General features: G+C 40.4%; 1 protein-coding gene across 5 annotated transcripts in view; it reads left to right on the top strand.

Moving 5' to 3' along the window:
• Positions 1 to 21,088, top strand: part of Pcnx1 (pecanex 1) — a 150,455-nt gene that overhangs the window by 80,965 nt on the left and 48,402 nt on the right. For 2 of the 5 annotated variants that reach the window (XM_048449079.3, XM_048449078.3), the window contains exons 8-11: positions 429 to 613; positions 13,244 to 13,334; positions 14,872 to 14,929; positions 16,499 to 16,716. In XM_048449079.3, the coding sequence (XP_048305036.3) occupies positions 429 to 613; positions 13,244 to 13,334; positions 14,872 to 14,929; positions 16,499 to 16,716 (552 nt within the window). The remainder of the gene's footprint in view (positions 1 to 428; positions 614 to 13,243; positions 13,335 to 14,871; positions 14,930 to 16,498; positions 16,717 to 21,088) is intronic. The other 3 variants (XM_048449080.3, XM_048449083.3, XM_048449082.3) reach the window with 3 other exon arrangements.

Below are 21,088 nucleotides of genomic sequence, written 5' to 3'. Positions count from 1 at the left end.
TTCAGTTTTCACATGTGTAGGAACTTGGTTTTATTGTGTATCCGAATCTGTGATCTTAGGACATTGGAGGAAAATGGAGGTTATGACAGTGAATTTTACCCACTGGAGCCCAGCACCGAGCCACTGCTCTCTTTCTTTACTCTAGAACCTAGTTGGGTTGAGCTGAGAGAAAGTTGCAGATTGACAGTTAACATCAATATTTTGCTGCGCTAAATACTGTTAAATATTTATGCATTCCTCCCCATGAATCAGATTGGTAACGACCAGAGCAAGTATAAACTGTGTAATTGTACAATGCTTCTTGGCTCTTTCTTTGGTTATTTGAAAAAGTGTCATTTTTGAAATCAGTGTTCTCTATTGATTTCATTCTAGCTGTTGTTTTCTCTTTTCTTCCCTGTAATGTCTCCCCAATCCGTGTTTTCTCCTAGCCTTCAAGATGGTCAGCAAGGCCAGCAGTCCACAGCCCAGGTCAAAGTCCAGTCCCGCCCCCCATCCCAGGCTGCAGTGCTCAGTGCTAGTGCCTCCTTGCTGGTGAGAAAAGGGAGTGTCCACTTAGAAGCCTCACATGACCATGCATCTGCTGTAGGCGGCAGCAGTTTGCACGATGAACTTGGTATGCAGGCCCGTGTGATCTCGGTGGTTGGAAACTTATTGGCATGGCAGCGAATGGGTAACAGTGATTGCGATTCTTTCCTGAGGTGGCTTTCCTTTGGAGCTATGCATTGGGGCACTGTTTTAGTGGGTTTGTTTGCCATGTGTGTAAGAAAATGACTTGCTTTTTCTTTCTGTATTCCTCTTTACTTTTATTCTACTTTTTCTTTTGAGCATGTCTATTACTATAGACAACTAATGTGCTAGTAACTGTTCCTTAAAACTGTAACATTCTGTTATAATAATTTGAGCATTTCGATTTTTCCTAGGCATCTGTATCATGTGATTTTGAGAAAACCTTAATTTTTAAAATTTATTTGAATATGTTCTGCACAGGAACTGTGGACATGCTCTTTAACAGACTTGTTACTACAGTCTTGCTGTGAAGACCCTGCATTTTGCAATATGTCTATCTCTTGCCATAGGATTTGTTATAATCCTAAATGTAATGTTCTTAGGATGATTTGGCTCTACTCATGACTGATAAGTTTATAAAATATTTTATTAAGATCTGTTAAGATAATATATAAATATACTCAAATTATGAAAGTTAATTTTTAGAAATGCAGCATATTTTAAATCCCCAGTAATAGCAGATTTATGCAGAATGCATGGTTTTTGCATTGGCATATTGTTACAGTACTTTAAAGTTTTATTTCTTTATGTTGATGTGTGTGTGTGTGTGTGTGTGTTCACGCACATGTGCATTTGCACGTATCTGTGGAAGCCAGAGGAAGACATTGGGTGGCTTACTTTTTGAGGCAGAATCTCTCACTGAACTGCTGCTGGCTGATTGAGCTGTATTGGATGGCCAGCAAAGTTTAGGGACCTAACTGTTCCCTCCCAACTCTGAGGTTATATGTGCAAACCTTGCCTGACATTTTTTTTCATGGGCACTGAGGATCTAAAACTAAGGCCTCAGCTTGTGCAGTAAAGCTCTTTACCAACTTATTACTCTGTGTGACCCAGATTTTCTGTGCTCAGATTCAGAGTGGTTTAAACTAATCTAATAAGGAAAGTCTGTTATTAAGTAAGACTCACTTTAAAACATTGCTCATTCTGATCTTACTGGCCCGCTGTACAGGCTTTTCTCTTACAGCGACTTTGCAGCCTATGTGTTAGCTGGAAGAATATATGGTAATAAGGAGCCAAAATTAGGTTTACTATAACTTGGCACACTATTTATTCACTGACTTCCTTTCCATTATGTAAAGCTCAGGACTATAGAGAGGTGTCATAGATAGGTAATTGTGAAGGTCAGATCTTCAGAATCTGCAAACTGGTCATCTGTGATGGTTACAGCATTGCATGTCTGGTGGGCAGTTCTAAACACAGTGAGAAACAGAAGGACACTGTGAATGTAGAAGTTTTCCCTTCTGAGTTTGTAACCTGAAAGAGAAGGAAGACTCTCAAAGATGTTTGGAATGAAATAAAGTTGAATTCAATTCAGCTGCTTTATTGGTTTCAACTGGCAATTTTTAGATATGTAATATAACATAATTATGTTATAATAGCAATACCAATTACATGTAACCCAAGATTCCTGGCAGCAAAGGGTTCGTGAATCTGCAGGTGTAAAGTCCTGGTCACATTTAATTGCTTCTGGCCATATGGTAGTGGATTGACCTCAGTAAAGGACTTCATTCTGAACTGTTTCAGAGTTTTAGGCTAATAGACCAAGCATAAAATAAAACAAACTCTTGATAATTTTCCCCAATAAGAATGCACACACCTGATAAATAAAAATGTTAATAAAGAGAAAAGTTAGCTAGAATGTTCCCTAAAAGTATGGCATATTTACAAAGCTTGCTATTTTTCAGATTTAGTTAGTTCTATTGAAAAAATTTCTCATGTGATTTTTGCATGTACATATACACATGCACAGTATATTTATAAAAGACATGCATGTGTACATAAGTATACATATATCCTTATATTTATACAAATCTATTTAGCATGCATGATTGTTAATCATTTTAGAAACTGAAGTATAAGCAATATAATTTAAAGGAGCAACTTGGAATATTGCCTTTCTTATAGAATTCATTTCAGTGCAAGGTTAGTAAATATGTTTTAAAGGGTTCAAATGATACAATGCTAGATAAACTTTGAGCATAACATCACTTTAAAGATTTATCTTATTTTTGAGTTTGTACATGTTTGTGGGTCTCTGTGTCAGTGCAGGTGTGCATTGAGGCCATCGGTGATGGATCCTTCAAGTTTGCCTCTTGTTGACGGTGTGACCTTAGGCAGGTTGTTCCCTCTCCCTCTGAATCAGTTTTCACATATATCAAAGGAGGCAATACTAATGCCAGTTCCCAGGCTTATTGCAAAGATTATATATATTAAATGTGCCAGTGCCTGGCATTAATAAGTTAGATAAATGACTATTGTCATTACTGATTAATAAAATATTACTAGGTCATAGTTTATTTAGTCAGTTAAGTAAGCTCATTGTTGACATTTAAGATGTCTCCTGATGTTTGCTATTGTAGTAAACCCTTTGCTGAAGGCTCTGTACTTGAGCCTTTGTGGACAGCAGTGTTTTAAACTTCAGGATTAGAGGTATAATTATCAGTCAAGGACAGTGACCGTCCCTATAGCTTTGTGCCCTGTTCTCAGTTACTCTGTTGAGAGCTCAAACCTTGTTTATATTGTATCTGGCAGGTTGGAGGTTTTTGTTGTATTTTTAATCCTCACAAGAAACTCATCCAGCCTTTTATTTCCTAGATAATGCTCAGAAGTTTAACATAGAAGAGCTACAGAGTAATACTTTAAACAGTTTTGAGTACCTGAATTGCTCCAGGAATTTTACAGAAGCTCAAGGACTGTCCCTTACTAACATACTGTGAAGAGGCCTTTAATATGAAGACCAGATGGTCTGCATCCTGATGTAACATGCTCTTAAGGTCATAGACTAAAGTTGAGTGTGCCTGAGTTAGGTAGAATGTAAGCTGGATTCTTGGGAGATCCCCCCTGAATCAGTGCCTAAAATGATGATATTTCTGGTTTTTTTTCTAAGGGTGTCATAAGAGCCATTCCCTGCAGATAGCCTGGCTCTTCTGTTTTCCACTTGTGCCCTCCCTGCCTGGTTAAAGAACTGCTGTGGTTGTTGAAATTTCCCAGCAACAGGGGAAGAGGAAGAATCCAAGTCAGACACCTTAGCCTGGATGTTCTGTGTGGTGACTTTGAAGATAACATATCTTTTACTTTCTTCTGCCTCCCCACCAGTAGCCTAAGTAAAGGTGCTATATAACTCTGAGCTGCAGGAGACTGGCTGCTTGGTTAGGGGGTGGCGTTATTACTAAAAGCATAGTGAGAGGATGGATCCTGGAGCTCATTCATCAGCCTTTGGCACGGGAAGATGACAAGGATTTTGTACCAATGAAAAGAAGATCACAGACCCGCTAGAAAAGCAAAATGGTTAAGTCAGCATGGAGGTCAGGGAGATGGGGGAACAGGAGAGGTTGGGGGTTGCCTGGGAGATGGGAGGACAGGAAAGGGTAGGGGACAGTGGTCAACCAAAACCAAGTGTCCATGAAAATCCAAACAAAATGAATTTCAAAAAGACAAATGTAGTCATAGACCCAAATCTTGACCTTGCTCATGAGTCTTAGAGTTAAAATTAAAAACAAACCTTAGGATTCCTTTCATATTGTTGAAACTGTAGCGGTGTCATGGCAATGAGCCTAGAGAAATGGTGGCTAAACAGCAGGTCATTTTTATAGGGCAGGTTAAAGTCACAAACCAAAATGTCCATCTATTTGTATCTCCAGATTTTATAAACGTGAATTTTAATGAACTTAGTCACCTAGTACTGTTAATTTTGAAAAACTGTGAAGACCTTTTTAGTGCTCATTGATAGAGAACCAGTTAAAGGTGATAGTTTGCATAATCCAAATCGTAAGAGTTGATACAGTAGAGACTGGTGCGGTGCCTCAGCCATTATGAGCACTGACTGCTCTTCCAGAGGACCCGGGTTTGATTCCCAGTATCCACATGACAGCTTACAACCATCCATAACAACAGTTCCAGGGATCTCTGATGCCTCAGGGCATGAAACATGCATGTTTATGTACATACATGTGAGCAAAACATCCATGTACATGAAACAGTTTTTAAAGAGTTGATAATATTCAGACCTTAGGAAATCTGTATTAGTGGGTATGGGTGTATACTTGAGTATGCATGTAGAGGCTTGAGATCAACATAGGTTTCTGTCATTTTCCTCTGTGTTTGAGACAGGTTCTCTCACCCTGAACTTGGAGATCATGGTTTCAGCTGGACTGGCTGGCCAGAGAGCCCCTCCTTGCACCCCTGTCCTCCTGTCCCCCCTTTCCTGGGATCCCAGGTCTGTACCATCATGTCCTGATTTTACATGGGTGCTGGGATTTGAACTCAGGTCCACATGCTTGTTCAGCAAGCACTTTATCTACAGAACCATCTCCCCAACCCATAAATCTACACTATTAACAATGAAAGCTGGCTAGGAAGGGGTCAGTTTCAGAACAATATATGAGAGGAGAGTGGTCCATTATTTCTTGGGCCAAAGTGTCCATCAGATTTGTTTTGAAGAACACAGAAAATGCTCTTGGCACTGAGTGTCTTAGAGAGAGTTGGGAACATTTCTCACTTTATGTACTCTGGATCCTCTAAGAAGATTTTTTTTTAAATGAGGCACAAATGGCAAATCCCCGGTATCATTCCCCAGTGTCTGAGTAGGATCCTGCAGGCGTTCCAGTGTGTATCTACTTTGAACTTGTCAGTCCACCCAGACTCACCTGGATATTCCTTTTTTAACCTTATTTTCCCTCAGTTTTATGGAAATATCATGTAGATACAGGATACAGTAAGCTTCACCCATTTACCATGTACAATCAGCTCACCAAGTTTTATCAGGTGGTGTTCCTGTAAATATGCCACGGGCAGGAGTTAGAGTACTTCTGTCCCCTTCAGAAGACCCCATGTGTGACCCAGTGCAGCCCCTCCCTCTCCTAGTGGGAAACCACCAGTCCCTCCCCTCTTATAAAATGTCTTATTTTGCTGTTATAATTGAGAGGTTATGAATGCATGTCCAGCATGAACACAACGCTTTGTAGTGCTGTGACAGATGCTTCTGAGGAATTGTGACGCTGGAGGCAAGTCACCCGACATTTACAGGATCGTAAGCATTAAAGGCCCTGAGTGAAATGGTGCATTAGGGAGTGTGAAATGTGAAATAGGGATGTGTGTCCAATGTGTAAAATTAATGCTTGATTTCTGACCTTTTCCTAAAACCTGGTTTTTGCGGTTTACCTTTCATGACCTTTCAAAGGAGAATAACTTAACATATTCTCAGAAAGCCAGACTAGTTCTATACTAGGTTGTTACAAAAATGCTATTATCTCTGGATAAATGATAACATCCTGCCAAGGTCAGACATACTGCCTCTCCAGGGACCACTGTGGAAGTCAACTCTCACACAGTAAGTACCTGTGACTTCGGAAGCTCATGCATCCAGCATGCATTTGACATCTGCCAGCTCTGTGCAGCACCATGCCAGGTGCTGTGGAGGCAGGAGCATAGCATGGGCCATACTCCTACAAGCTGACACTTCTTAACTGGCAATGCTTTTAGCCCTCCTCACTTGTTCTAAGCAGTTTTGTAAAAGAAGAGTCAGGAAAAGTATGTTCATCCCTTATTTTGTTTGATCTCTGAAAGAAAAAAACAATTCGTGTCAGACTAATCAGACTTTAAAAAGAAAGTTGAGGTGGACATGTGGACACCTTTAGTCTCAGCTACTTGGGGGGCTAATGTGGGAAGGGCGCTTGAGCCCTAGAATTTGAGGATAAGAAACATCTCAGGCTGTACATCAATTTAAGGACCGGTGCCCCTTGTCAATAATATGGCCAAAACTGAGAATTGGATCTAGGTGTGTAGCACCTTTGGCTCTTGATGAGCCATTGTTTCATTGTCTTCCGGCAGTTTCCTGCATGGCATAAGCCCCATTCTGCTTTCTCACACATTGCTCTGCTTTCTGTCGATGAGGTCTTCCCTCTCCTGGAAGCAGATACAATGGGTTATGTGTGGTCTCCTGTGTTGTTTCCCATGGCACGTCTATTGAGGCTCATCACGTTGTATTAGTTTGTTCCTTACAATGAGTAGTACATTGTTGTGGGGGCATATTATATATGACTTATCCGCTTGCCTGCTGATGAGCACTTATGTAATTCCTAGTTTATGGATATTGTAAACAGTGTTTAAACTGGCGCTCTCTCTCTCTCTGATGTTGGGGATTGAAGTCAGGGTTTTGAGTATGCTAGGCAAGTACTCTAGTACCATTGAGCGTAGCTCAATCCCTCCCTTCCTCTCTCCTTCCCCTCTCTCCCTCTCTTTTAATTAGGGTTAGGAAGATGACCCAGTGGTTTAGAGCATTTGCTGAGGGGCATAAGAACCTGAGCTCAAATCCCCAGCACCCATGTAAACAACTGAATGAAGCCACATGCACATGTGTGAGGTAGAGATGGGATCACTGGGGCTTGTTAGTCCCTAGTCTAGCTCAGGTGCAGTGAGAGACCTTGTCTCACAGAACAAGGCACACAGTGATTGAGCAGCACACCTGATGTCTTTCTGTAGCTACACCACACGTATTGCCTTCACCGCCAATAACAACAAAGTCGGTTCTGTATTCCCATCAGTAAGTTCATTTGCTTCATCCTTGCTGGATGACAAGTTTTGCTGTCATTGGTATTTACATTTTTAACCCTGATGGATTCGTGATGGCATCTTACTGTGGTTGAAATGTGGATTTCTCTCTTGTGAAAATAGATGGTAGACATCTCATAATTTGGGGGCGGGGCATGCTTATACCACAAATATCTCAGTATTTCTGTCATTTTTAAGAACTAGGTTGCTGGTCCTCTTCGTATTTAGTATAAGGGTCTCTGATAGTTTAGATTCTACTTGTTTGCCAGTCGCAGGTGTCTTCTCCTGCTGTGACTTGCCCTTCAGCTTGCTTGACCACTCCGTATATCATAAATACCACCGCAGTGTGCACCCCTTTGAACTAATGTGTGGGTAGATGATGAAAGCAGAGAGGGTGAGTTTGTGTGTGTCTTTTGGAAAGTTCAGCTGATCTGGGGATTAAGAAGTAAGACTAGAGCCTTAACAGGGAAATAAGACAAATTGGATTCTGAGCATAGGGCCCATTGAATTAAACACACCAGTCACACCTCTGCTGCCAAGCAGTAGATCTCCGTGTAATTCAGCATCCTCTGCAGCCATTTTTAAACCAGCTGTTCACACCTGCCTTCTTTGTCACACTCCTAAAGTCCTGTCACAGCCTTGCTTTTTCCAGGAGAAAGGACTGGTTCTGAATAATAAAACTCGAAATCACAAGCTGATTTCCGTTGTATCCGAGGAATTGAGGTTGGCCTGGAAAGCTAGCTTGGCAGTTGAGAGTGTTTACTGACCTCACAAAGGATGTTAGTTTGATTTATAGCACCCGTGTGGTTGGTTGGTGGCTTAAACTGCCTATAACTCCAATTGCAGGGAACCTGATGCCCTTTCTGACTTCCGCAGGCACTCCACTCAAGTACTCAGCCCACACTCAACACACACACACACACACACACACACACACACACACTCAAATTGAAAATAAAATCTTTTCAAAGGAATTAAATTTAGGGTTTAGACGTCTGAAATTCAGGGTCTAGATAGAATACAGGTTAGTATACTACAGCTTTAGTACTGCTTGGTGCTGGGTTTTTGCTTGCGTTTTAAAATTTATTTACTTGTTTATTATGCTGCCTGCATGTATACCTGCAGACCAGAAGAGGGAACTAGATCTCATTATAGATGATTGTGAGCTACCATGTGGTTGCTGGGATTTGAACTCAGGACCTCTGGAAGAACAGCCAGTGCTCTCAGCCTCTGAGCCATCTCTCCAGCTCGACACTTGTTTTGTTTTGTTTTTTTTTTTAAAGATTTATTTATTATGTATACAGCATTCTGTCTGCATGGAAGCCTGCAGGTCAGAAAAGGGCACCTGATCTCATTACAGATGGTTATGAGCCACCATATGGTTGCTGGGAATTGAACTCGGGACCTTTGGAAGAGCAGCCAGTGTTCTTAACCTCTGAGCCATCTCTCTAGCCCCCCAACACTTGATTTTGTAAATTAGCTAAAGGATGTGTGTTTTCTGTTGTGTGTTGTTTGGTGACTTGATGCTAAAGTGACAGACCTGAATGTTATGGAGTGTTTGCTATTGTAGTTGACAGTGTAACTTGGGAGAATGGGGCCTAAATATCGGGTCAATTAAAGTCTCATGCCAGTAGCCAGCTTTATTCAGAGCATCAGACAGTTCATAGTCTGAAGGTGAAAAAGAACAACATGAGTAAAGTATACAGTCACAAAGGCAAGCTGCATGTGGTTGCCAAGCCACCCATGGCAAAAACATGTTTTTCCATAAATCCATATAAACAGATAGCCATAGCCATTTGTGATACATAATCTGAAGTCAACTCATTCCTATCCACTACACCTGGGAGGGGCACAAAAGAATTTTCTGTGTTTTGAAGAAACTAAGGTCACTTAGACTCTTGTTTCATTTTCTTGGGGTTTTCTCACAAGCATTCAGAATTCCCTCGAGCAACCCCTTTCTTGGACTATGTTCTGACAAAAGAGCATCTCGAACACACAGCCTGAGATGTTTATCATCTGGTTCCTCATAGAGAAAGTTTGCAGGCCACTGGTGTTGGGAGACACAAGCCCCTTAGCCTGTCAGCAGAAAGACAGTGAGTCATTCCCTTCTGGGAGAAAACTCGTAACCTTGGAGACTTAGAGTCAGCACTCAGGAAGTCATAGCCGCCCTGAAGCCTCTCCCTTGAAAGTAGAGTACAGTCACAGAGAGCTAGAGCAGACCAGACACATTAGTACTTCCTGAGAGTGTGTGGTCCCCAAAGTCTATAAATCCATTTACATCTCTCCCCTCCTGTAGCCTGTTCTGCCCTAAGTGTAAACACTTCCTAAGTGGGAGGCTCCAGGATAGCACGTGTCAGGTTCAGGCTTGGAGGACCAGAAGGAAGAGTAGGCTCAGCAGTCTAAGGAGAAGGGTCCAGGAAAGGAAAATAGCTCTTGTTACTGAGTCCTGGAGGAGCAGAGAAAGGTTGGCCCTAGTAGCCTCCTCCTTCCAGAGCATACAGGTGTCTAGAGCAAGCATCAGGGATGCTGAGGTTTCAAAGGTGAGTGAGCGTCTGTGCTTACGAGTCTCCGCTTGTTTTGCACTGTGTGCTGTGTGTCCTACAGATGAAGATATTGGAAAGTCAGTCTCCTTACTGCCCCGTGTCTGGAAGTGTCGTGCAGTGATGTTTAGACTCTCCACTCTGCCGTTTCTGGCTTCATTCTTTAGACATTAGGTCTCCGTTGTCCATGCTTCACTCTCTGCACTTGGATTGCTGAACAGCTTTCCTGTGCAGAAAAGATTTTACATGATTAACAAGTTGAGTTTTGTTGGCAGTAGCATTAGTTGTTAAGTATTGGTGAAAGTGCTGGGTACCTTATCTTTTGTCCTTAGAGACTTTCTTGTGGATGAGAATATCCTTTTTTTACAAATTAGAAATACCAGCTTTAGTGGGGTTTGGTCACAAATTGACCTGTTTTCTTTTTGTGTAATGCCTGAGCCATTTAAGCATGGCTAATTGTGGAATGGGGAGGGCATTCTGCAGAGATGTTCAGCTCTCTTCCTTAGAAAAGAATGTGCATTGAAGGGGTTTTAGTTGCTAGATATTAAATGGATTCATAAGAACATTTTGAGTTTAAAGTTTAAAATTTGAAGGTATTGTTATAAACAAAGTGGCGGTGTATAGTTCTGTCTCAGTTTGGGGAGTAGCTTGCCCTTTGATAGGTTGTTGGATTAGTGCGTTGCTGTGTTAGTAAATGTTCCACCGAATCCTCGAGCTGTGTATTTCTCGTGTGCCGTCCCCTTGTGTGTTTGTCTCGTGAATAAAATGCAGTGCTAGCAGCGTGCTGCCCATTGCTCTGGGAGTGGAGAAGTCAGTGCAGGGTTTTCATGGGTGTGCTGCCACGTAGACTGTCGGGACTCTGGCCCTAAGTTTCCTTTCCGGAGGGCAGGCAGGCTGGGAGACTTACCTTCTCCAGAAGATCCAGTGCTGTTGGAGTCATGCCTGTCTCTTGTTTCTGAGACATGTCTTATGTTTCTGTTGAAATGTCTAAATTTTATTACTTTAATTTTTTAAAATTTAATTACATTGTTTCCCCTTTCTATTTCCTCCCTCCCACCCCTGCCATGCATCCCCCTTTCCTCTCAAACTCATGGCTTCTGGCCTCTTTTCATTGTTGTTACATATGTATTTATATATATTCCTAAATGAATTGTATTTTTAAATTATTTTAAATTCATGTTGCTCATTGTTGCATTTGGCAGTTACAAAGATAGTATCTTTTGTTGATTGGTTGTCTAGACATACTATTTTAAATATATGGAGACCGAACATATTGCTGAAATTCTGTGTAAATTTAAATATTCTGAAAACCTTGCAGTAATTTGAACTGTTGAGTACAAAATGAACTGATTTCCTAAATACGTACAGATCATGGCTTGTGACAGTGTGTGCATTCCTTTCTTGGTGACCGCCACACACTGTCACTTGCTTGCTTTTCTTCACTAGCAACTTCTGCAGCCCACTCTACCATACTTGAGGGGAATGCTCAGTGACTTCTAAGACGCTGAAGCAGAGTGACAGCTTTATCATCTCATTTTTGGCCACTGTGTGTGTTTTGTTTTTTTTTAATAACTCGGGACTGCTGGAAAGGGGAGAGAAAACAGTCTCGGGCAGTCCATGTCCACTCTTTGAAAAGAAAACTCTACTACGTGGGCTAAATATTTCTCTCCTTTATGTTCATTGTAGTGGTTAAAGTATTGGGACTCATCCCTGTCACCGTGTTTCTCCTTTATTGTACATTTGAAGAGTTTTTCCCTCTCTGTCTCTGTTGAAATGAGTATTTCATAGAATTGTTTTCCCGACTTACCTTATTGTATTATTCTGACAGACAATGCAATAGTAAATTTTCACATACTTTATCTAGTGACCAATAGGATATAATCAAGGATTTATTATTTACTAGAGCATTATATTTGGGATAGAGTTCTGTTAAAAATGAAGTGACAGCTGAAATGTTCTGTAAGTCTTTAACTATAATATCAGTATATTAGCATGTCTTTTGTTATTTAAAAAGTTCTTGTAATTTAGTGTTTTCATTTTGGACATGGAGAAATCTGACCTTTCTCCCTGGCATTTAGTTGAAATACTCCCTTTAAGAGCCTTGATATTTTGGGTGGCAGAAATCAGAACTCATTGTATAATATTTTATATGTATATATAAAATTGTGAAAGATTAAGTTTAATTTAAAAAAATTGTAAAGATTGCTCATATTTAAGACTAGGATGTAGCAGAACTGGTCTAGTACTTGTCTGGTGTGTACGAAGCCCTGGGTTGGATCCCCAGTACTTCATAAACTGGATGTGGAGGCACACCTCTGTAGTGCCAGCACTCTGGAGGTGGAGAAACTCCAGGTCATCCTTGAGTAGGTAGGGAGTTCAAGGCAGCCAGGGTACGAGACGGTGGAATCCCAGTAATTCCAGCTTTTCAACAAACAGCTGTAAATTCTCAAAGCCTGGACAGAACCATGTAGTTGCCCAAGTATATGCCTTACCTCACTGGCTTCTTAGCAATTCAGATTTATTTATATGAGTTTCTTACATACCCTCCCCCATCATAGCTACACCACCATAGAACCTTGGGAAGACATTTCAAGCAGTGTTTCGGTTTTCAGGTTCCATTATTATAAACTATTTTATATGGTGGAGTTTATTTTGAGACAGCTGGACATTCATGCTATTATTTTCTTTTCATTTTATTTTTTTCTTGTTCTTTTCAAGGATGGAAAGGCAGAGTGTTGTAGACAGGGCCATGGTTATAGGTGCAGGACATTGCAGCAGGGCTTGTTGGGGATGGGACTGAACTCAACTTCCTAGAGCTAGATTTTTATCTATGTACATTTTAGTCAGTTTAATTTTTAATCCTTTTGGATTCTATAGAGCTATTTGGTTTTAACAATTGTCATTTCTAAATGTTTATACAACTCTTATGGAAACATTGTATTACTAACTAATGATATTTATTAAATAGTTTAGCACCAACATTATTTAACTTCCTTTGAGCCATTTGACTTTTCAAAATTTCTTCTAAACAAAATAAAAAATAACCATTTTAATGTCATGAAGATTGAACTGCCTCATACTTTAAGTAGCTTTGCATAGGACCATTCAGGCAGGCAGCTTCTGAACATTAAATCTTTCGTCAACATGGTCACTTTAATTGGGAAGGAAAAGAAAGCTGATCCAAGTCTCCTCCTTTTAATACTTGTTCACACGTGCTGCTGTTTACCACCCGTCATTCTGAACTGCATGGGGATTGTGGTTTTAAAATGGGTTGTAGAATTTTAATAATGTAAAAAGTTAGGAAATTTAGTACATCACAAAGGAAAACTTCTGTCTATCCTGACTTTTCAAAATTGTTCATTTGCTAGGCAAGTTCTCCTCTGCGCTCTATGAGACTGGTGGCTGTGACGTGTCACTTGTGAATTTCGAACCAGCAGCAAGAAGAGCATCCAATATCTGGTAGGTGTGGAGACACCAGCAGTGTGTGTGACTTGCATGAGTTTAACCCTTGAGGTAGAGAAGCATGTTTTAAAACGTATTTCTTTAAAAGATTTATTTTTTACGAATACAATGCTCTGCCTGCATGTTTGCCTGCAGACCAGAAGAAGGCACCAGATCTCATTACAGATGGTTGTGAGCTAGCATGTGGTTGCTGGGAATTGAACTCAGGACCTCTGGAAGAGCAGTCAGTGCTCTTAACCTCTGAGCCATCTCTCCAGCCCTATAAGCTGTATTTTTTTTTTCTAACAGACAAAAACATTGTACACACTGCTGGTGTCCGCCATGATGTTTTGGAGTATTGTACGTGTTGTGGGATCACCTACCCTGTTTATATAGGTTATCTTATTTTAAAAACACAGTCTACTCTCATTTATTTTCAGATTTATAATGAATTGTTACTAACTGTAAGTTGCCATGTGAGATACATATTATTTTGAAAACATTTAATGAAATTTAATCATAATGTTTTTGTTTCAATAGAATTAAAGGTTTTTTTCTGTTGACATTGTTTTGGTGTGGGGGCGGGAGAAGCACATTTTAAAATATGTTATTCTGTCTTAAAAAATTAAGTAAAAATTTTCATTAAACCTTATGGGATAGAGTTTGCTTGGTTCCAGATGTAACTAGATCTGATGCCCTCGCTATATTGCATGATATAAAAAGCTTATCAGAAAACTAGGTACAATGAGGTTTAGACTCAAAAGTTAGTTTTCTATTAAACAGTTTTCAGTTTTTATTTTCTTTCAAGGAAGGAATTTGCAAGGTAATAAAAGTGTTAGGAGAATACAAATAAATTAGATATTTGAATCATATAATCCCTTATAGTATAGAGGGTATTGATTTTTTTTTCCTAAAATTTAATCGTATTTCCATTGTTGGTTTAAAATCCCAGTTGCCATTTGATTGTTATTTAGGCCTTCCATTTAATAACAGGCATGTGTGTCTGTTAATGTAACTCTGGGTGGTTCAGTTTTTTTCCAAGTGCCCTTTAAAGCAATGGAGCCTTACAGTCACTAGTTTAGCTGCTGATTCTGTGATGGTGAAAGCCGTGGGTACCACCCAGTCCCTTAGCAGAAGAGTGTCCCGTCTGCTGGAACTGTGGTGGAGCTTGACTGCATTGACTCATGCCAGGCTGTTTTATGTAATAGATGCAGTTTGTTTTGTCTGAACTATTCCAGTCAGTTTAATTGCTTTCCTTAGCTTATCTCATTTAAACAGAGTCTAAGACCCTATGATAGAGGCCCTGTCATTGATGTTACTGTTATTGGACGTCACTGATGGGGAAACTGAGATCTGAAGATTTCAGTCATCTGGAGAGGTGGTCTGTCCTCAGGTGCTGACACAGTGCTCTGGGTCACAACTTAGGAAGATGGTGATTTTGATGTTTATGTGGAAGAATGAAGATAGTATAAATGTTGCCTAAAGAAGCAAACAAACAAAAAAACACTGTTTAACAAGCTATTTACTCCCTAAAGTTCTTTTTATTTTATTTTAGTGACACGGATTCTCATGTATCAAGTTCTACCTCAGTTCGATTTTATCCACATGATGTGGTAAGTGTTCTCATTTTTTTTTATAATGTGGTACATTTTTAGATTCAATTTGAAAAGCATATTTATATAGCTAGTCATAAACTCACTCAAATTAATGAAGTTACAAATGTTACTTTTGTTGGAAATTACAGCAAAATCCCCTTTGTTTTGTCACTGTGGGTCTTATGCCCTCCCAGACTTTAGTTAGCCGTCCGTATGTGTGAGTCAGAAGTTACACTGCTTTATACTTTGCAGGTCTGAAAAGGCCCACTTTCCATTTGTGTATTTGGTGTGTGGACTTGTGTGTGCATGAGAACATGTGCACATAGGCAGGTCTGAGCACACTGTAAGGATCCTGGAGATAAAACTTGCCTTAGCCTTGGCAGCAAGTGCCTTAGCTTGCCGAGCCAACTATTGTGTCGTGCAATCTCACTTTGAATAATATGGTTAGATGCTGGATTTTAACTATCTGTTGATTATTAACTCACTTATTTGACTAGTTTATGTGTTGGTGGAAAATTGAGTAACATTATTTGGAAAGGTATTGTCTGGGATAAAATGGGGATTTTAAAACACACCTTTTGCCATCAAGATACATATAAGTGAAGTTGGAAAGCAAAAGGGGTGAAATCCTTGTTAGTGACGTGGATGGATTTATTCTGAGCATCTGCCTAATGACTGCTTGAAGATGACCTCTGAGTGGGGTTTAAGGCCGGGGCTGTGAGGTGGCGTCGAGCAGTGTGCAGCCAGTGGGTGTTGACTGTGTCTGGAAACATTTTGACATGACTGTAGGAATGCCATTGTAAACAATAGACAGGGACCCGTGGTGCCAAGAGACGTTCTGTAGTGTTAGGCACAGCCCCATAGTTAAGATTATCTAGCCAGAAACATTGATAGTGCCAGAATTGAGAAACTCTAGAATAAATGATAAGAAAATGTTTGGAGAAGTATCAATCAATATTTAAAGATCAAACCTAGCATTTTTTTCTTGACTGTTCTTGTGTGTTTGAATAGTAAAGATTTTGCCTGCTAGAAGCAGGAGTGAGAAGATGATCATACTGGTGTCTTCCACTCTTGAGTAGCATCGGAACCCAGAGACAACACAGTCCTGCCCTGTGCTGTGCCAAGATCAGAAAACATTCGATGTTTTCAGAGGAAGGGCAAACTGTAGGGTTGGTGACTAGTCCGTAGGTTCAGGTGAGGAGGCTTCTAGAGACAGCGATACCAGCGATGAGACTACAGAAGACACGAGACCTAAAAGGCTCTCGGGCCCTGGCAGCACAACTCATAGCTAAGGAGAAAAGGGCTTAAATGAGATGGAGGTGGGAGGCCCCAGTGGCCACAGCCAGGGGTTTTTGTGTTGTACCAGCTGTATCTTTCAGATACCTGTCCTAATGGTCTGGTGATCGAATTTGCTTTATTTTGATTTACTTCCTGTTGCCACCTTCTGTAGAGTCTAGGTTTCATGAGTTATCACAAGGAGTGAACTAGAATAAAGAATTAGGGGCTCAAGTAATTTATAAGCTGACAAACTTTGAATCTTGCTTATATCAAGAATATTTAACCCTTTCAGTGCGGGCATGTTTCTAGTTTTCTCTCCCACAGATTCGGTTGAACAGGCTGTTGACCATTGACACAGATCTGTTGGAGCAACAGGACATTGATCTAAGCCCTGACTTGGCAGCCACTTATGGCCCCACTGAAGAAGCTGCCCAAAAAGTTAAACACTATTACCGCTTTTGGATCCTACCCCAGCTGTGGATTGGTATTAACTTTGACAGACTCACACTTTTGGCGCTGTTTGATAGGTAAGACCATAGCATGGTATTAATTTGTTTGTTTATTTGTTTTGTTTTCCAAGACAGGGTTTCTCTGTGTAACAGCCCCGGCTGTCCTGGAATTGGCTCTGTAGAGCAGGCTAGCCTTGACCTCACAAAGATTCGCTTGCCTTTGCCTCCGGAGTGCTGGGATTAAAGGTGTGCTCTACTGCCCAGTGATACTATTATTAAAGTGAAGTTTTTCTAATTACCCATTGATATTTTCACCTGAGTATCATGTTGGAAAATGCATTCAATTTTCATCCTTTCAAGATCAAACTTAACAGACTTTTAAATATTAACTCTCTTAAGCCGTTAAAAGCTTTTTTCTGCAATCCTAAAATATTTCTGTAAGGATATGTTTTTACCATTAGTGTGAGTCATGCAGTTGATTGTTAAGAGAGCATGAATTATTTTATGATCTTAAGGTTATAGGTAATATGGATGAGGAAACCTGGAAGAGGAGCCCTGCTGCTGTGTTGTTCAGCATCCTGTCCTAGTGGTAAACACATTTGTTTATTATAAGCTTGGTGACCAGTAGCTGCTATCTGGCAACAAGTAGGATTTACCCTCCCTGTGAAATATAGACAGGCAGAATCTTGAAGATAAGTCAGTACTGACAGTGAGCCTGGAAAGTGGGAAGTCGGGGGTGTGCACTCTAAATCACCACCACTCTGTGTGTGACACAGGGAGGAGGAACATAGAATTCTGTACATGTCTTGAGTTAAAGAGATGAGTCCATAGTATAAAACATCACAGAAGGGAGCTGTTGAGAGAACGGCAGCAGGATTCTGCAGACCGTGATTAGCTCCTTTGTCTGAAGAGCTGTCTGCTTAGGAAGACCTTGCTTTAAATGTGTGACAGCATTAGCCTCCTGTACCACACTTCAGACCTACCAAACAAATTGTAAAAGCAAGACCTAAAGGGATCAGAGTAACATAACAGATTCAAGCTTTATAAAAATCCAGAAATACATACCTCCCAACAAGTTGTGACTGCCACCTGGCATCTACTCAGAGGTGACCACCTATGCAAAGTGAGAAAACATGATTCATGGGAAAAAGAATAAATCAAGACCAACCTGTAACCAGTAGGAACAATAACTGCTAGATATGGATTCTTAAAATAATTGCAACTGGATTCTGTTTATTTGAAAAATTAAGTAGAGACATGAAAGAAAATAATTACAGAGTTGAATACTACAATGTTGCCATTAAAAAATAATGTACTAGGTAGGATTGCCAGTAGTTAAAACTTTGTTGAAAAATAGATTAGTGAACTTGTAGGCACATCAGGAGATCCATCTAGAGAGTAAAGCCTTGACAGGAACATAAAACCAAAAAGAGTGTCTTGTGGAACAACTTCAAGAAGAGACAAGACTTGCAGAAATAATAGTGGAAACTACATATTATATGAAAACTATCAATGCAGTCAAGAGGCTTGATGCAACCTAAGCAGAAGCTGCATGAGAGACCTACCTAAGGGACATACTTGCTCAAGTCCAGTGATAAAGTCTTTAAAACACACAAGAAACCTATCAAAAAATACTCTGTGCAGAGGAATAAGCATGGGAAAAATATCCACCTGCCTGAAAGTTAGGCGTGTGAGAAGACAGTGGAACATCGCTAGCAGGATGGAAAGGAAAAAAATCTGTCAACATGCAGCCATTTGTGTATCTTTAAAGTACCCTGCAAACACCCATGGATTGGGGTTGGAGAGATGGTTCAGCGGTTGAGAGCCCTGGTCACTCGTAGGTGCAGATTTCAGAGCAAAGGTGAATTAGGGTTTCGGTTGCTGTGAAGTGACACCATGACCACGGCAACTCTTATAAAGGAAAACATTTTAATTAAGGTGGTTCACTTACAGTTCAGAGGTTCAGTCTCTTAATCACGGTGGGGAGCCTAACAATGTACAGGCAGATATGGTACTGGCTACATCTACATCTTGGTTAGAAGGCAGCAGGAAGTGGATTCAGACTCTGGGCAGAATCTTGAGTGTAGGAAACCTCAAAGTCTGCCCCCACAGTGACGCACTTCCTCCAGCAAGGCCATACCCACTCCACCAAAGCCAAACCTCCTAATTGTGCCACTTCCTGTGAGATATAGGGGCCATTTACATTCAAACTACCTCAAGAGGATATTGCCAAAGATAAAGAGAGTTATTTCTTAATGGTAAAGGCCCAGTTTAACCTGTAAAATGTAATAGTCCTAAGTTTCTGCGCCTAAAACAGAGCTTCAAACTTCATAGAGGCTGATGGTGTATCTTAGTGACACAGCAGATGCTGAACATGCAGAAAGACAGAGGTGTTACCATTAGCACCCCTAACACCTCAAAAATCTGTAAAACAGAAACCTATAGAAACAGGAGAAGAAGATGAACCTACAATTATAAGTGATTTTTGTACTCCGTTGCAATCAGTCAGCTTTCTGCGCCCTGACAAGATACCTGAATTAGCTTATAAAGGAAAAAGGTTTGCTTTGGCTCACAGTTTTCAAAGTTTCAGTCTGTGGTCACTTGATTCTTTGCTGTGGGGCCTGTGATGGGCAAAATAGCAGAGTGAAAATAGCAGAAGACTATGCTTATTACTCCATTGCTGCTGGAAGCAGAGACAAACAGGAAAGGGCAGGGCTTCCAGCAGCCCCTCAGAGGCACACCCCTGACTTGACTTCCTTCAACAGGGCCGTGCCTCCTCCCAGGTGCCACAGCTCCTAATAGCTGTATAGGCGGAGGAGCAAGCCTTCAACACATGATTCTTTGGGGACACTGGAAACCCAACTATTACAGAGATAGTTGACTTGCACACTTGATTGGCACTCATGGAGCAGCCACCTGTAATGAAATTACATATTGTAGGCAAAGGTTTCTGTCCTGCCTGGTCCTGCAGCCATTTAGTCCCAACAAACACACAGAGGTTTATATGAATTATAAACTGGTTGGCCTATTAGCTCATGCTTATTATTAACTAGCTCTTACAACAAATTAAACCATAATTTTTATCTATGTTTAGCCCTGTGGCTTGGTACCTTTTATCAGTGAGGCATTCTCATCTTACTTCCTCTGCATCTGACTTGCAACTGACTCTCTGCCTTTCTCTTCCCAGAATTCTCCTAGTCTGGTCACCCTGCCTATACTTCCTGCATGGCCAGTCAGCATTTTATTAAACCAGCCTAAGTGACTTGTACCTTTACAGGGTACAAGTGCATTATCCCACAGCAACATATTGTTTAAGTGTTCATGGGATGTTATATAGACTGACCAGATTCTGATCTATAAAGGTCAGTGAAAAGAATTAGATCACATGGAGTGTGGTCTTTGACAACAGAATTAAATCATTGAGCCTTGAACAACCCTGTTATATTTGGAAGTTAATAGTTTTAAATAATCCGTGAGTAGAGAAGAATTTGAGGGGAAGCTACAAAGTATTTTAAAGTAAATGAAAATGACTTCTTTCGTACTTGGAGAAATCTGTGGCACTGAGGACCTAGGCTGGAATAAGACCTCAGTTCTGTGAGTCATTTCTGCACTAGGAACTAGAAAGACAAGCACTTATCTAAGGATGCGAACATAGTATGAAAACAGAAAAATCAAGGAAATATAAGACTACATCTTTGGGAGCAGTGGTGAAACTGATGAACCTTTAGCTGCCTGATGAGGAGGAGACACTGGTGACCAGATGGGAACTGTGAGGTGTGACGCCACTACAAATCCCACAGGGATTAAAGAGCAATAAGGAAACATTATCAACAGCTTTGTATCAATAAATTGACAGTAGACAATGAAAAGGACAAATTCCTTGAAAGATTTAATTATCATAGACCCATCTAAGTGGAATTACATTAGGAACTCTCCTAGAGAGTAAGCTCCACGCCCAGGTGTTATTTAAAAACTATGCAAATCAGTGAAGTGAAGACTTGGCAGTAAAATAGCAGTTTCCATATGCAAAAAATAAAATTTGAATCCACACCTTGTACTGTATCACAAAAAACGAAATCAAAATTGATCATAGATATAAATGTGGAATATAAGACAGTGAAACAAAATATTTATCCCCAAGGTTATAGAAAACATACTAACCTTGTCACAAAAACCAAAATCAACAAGAGAACTGATTGATGATTGGATTCACGACATAGAAAACTGTACGAAGGTCACGTGTTCCAGTCATAAAAGAGATGGCGACAGCAGCATGAGGACGGGAAGGGAGTTGGTGGCCAGTCACATTTCTGCCGTCTCCAGTGGAATGAAAACACCAGTACTCTTGATTTGAAAACACCGTTGAACTCTTAAATGGAATAGTGACTATAAATATAGTCTTGAGTTAATAAAAGTGAACTTTAAAATTTTTGTGATTATAAATTTTTTA

This window comes from Myodes glareolus, chromosome 11, assembly GCF_982192425.1.
Source record: "Myodes glareolus chromosome 11, mMyoGla1.1, whole genome shotgun sequence".
Taxonomy (NCBI): domain Eukaryota; kingdom Metazoa; phylum Chordata; class Mammalia; order Rodentia; family Cricetidae; genus Myodes; species Myodes glareolus.
The sequence above is the reverse complement of the archived record's forward strand: the minus strand, read 5'-3'. Positions and strand labels throughout refer to the sequence as shown.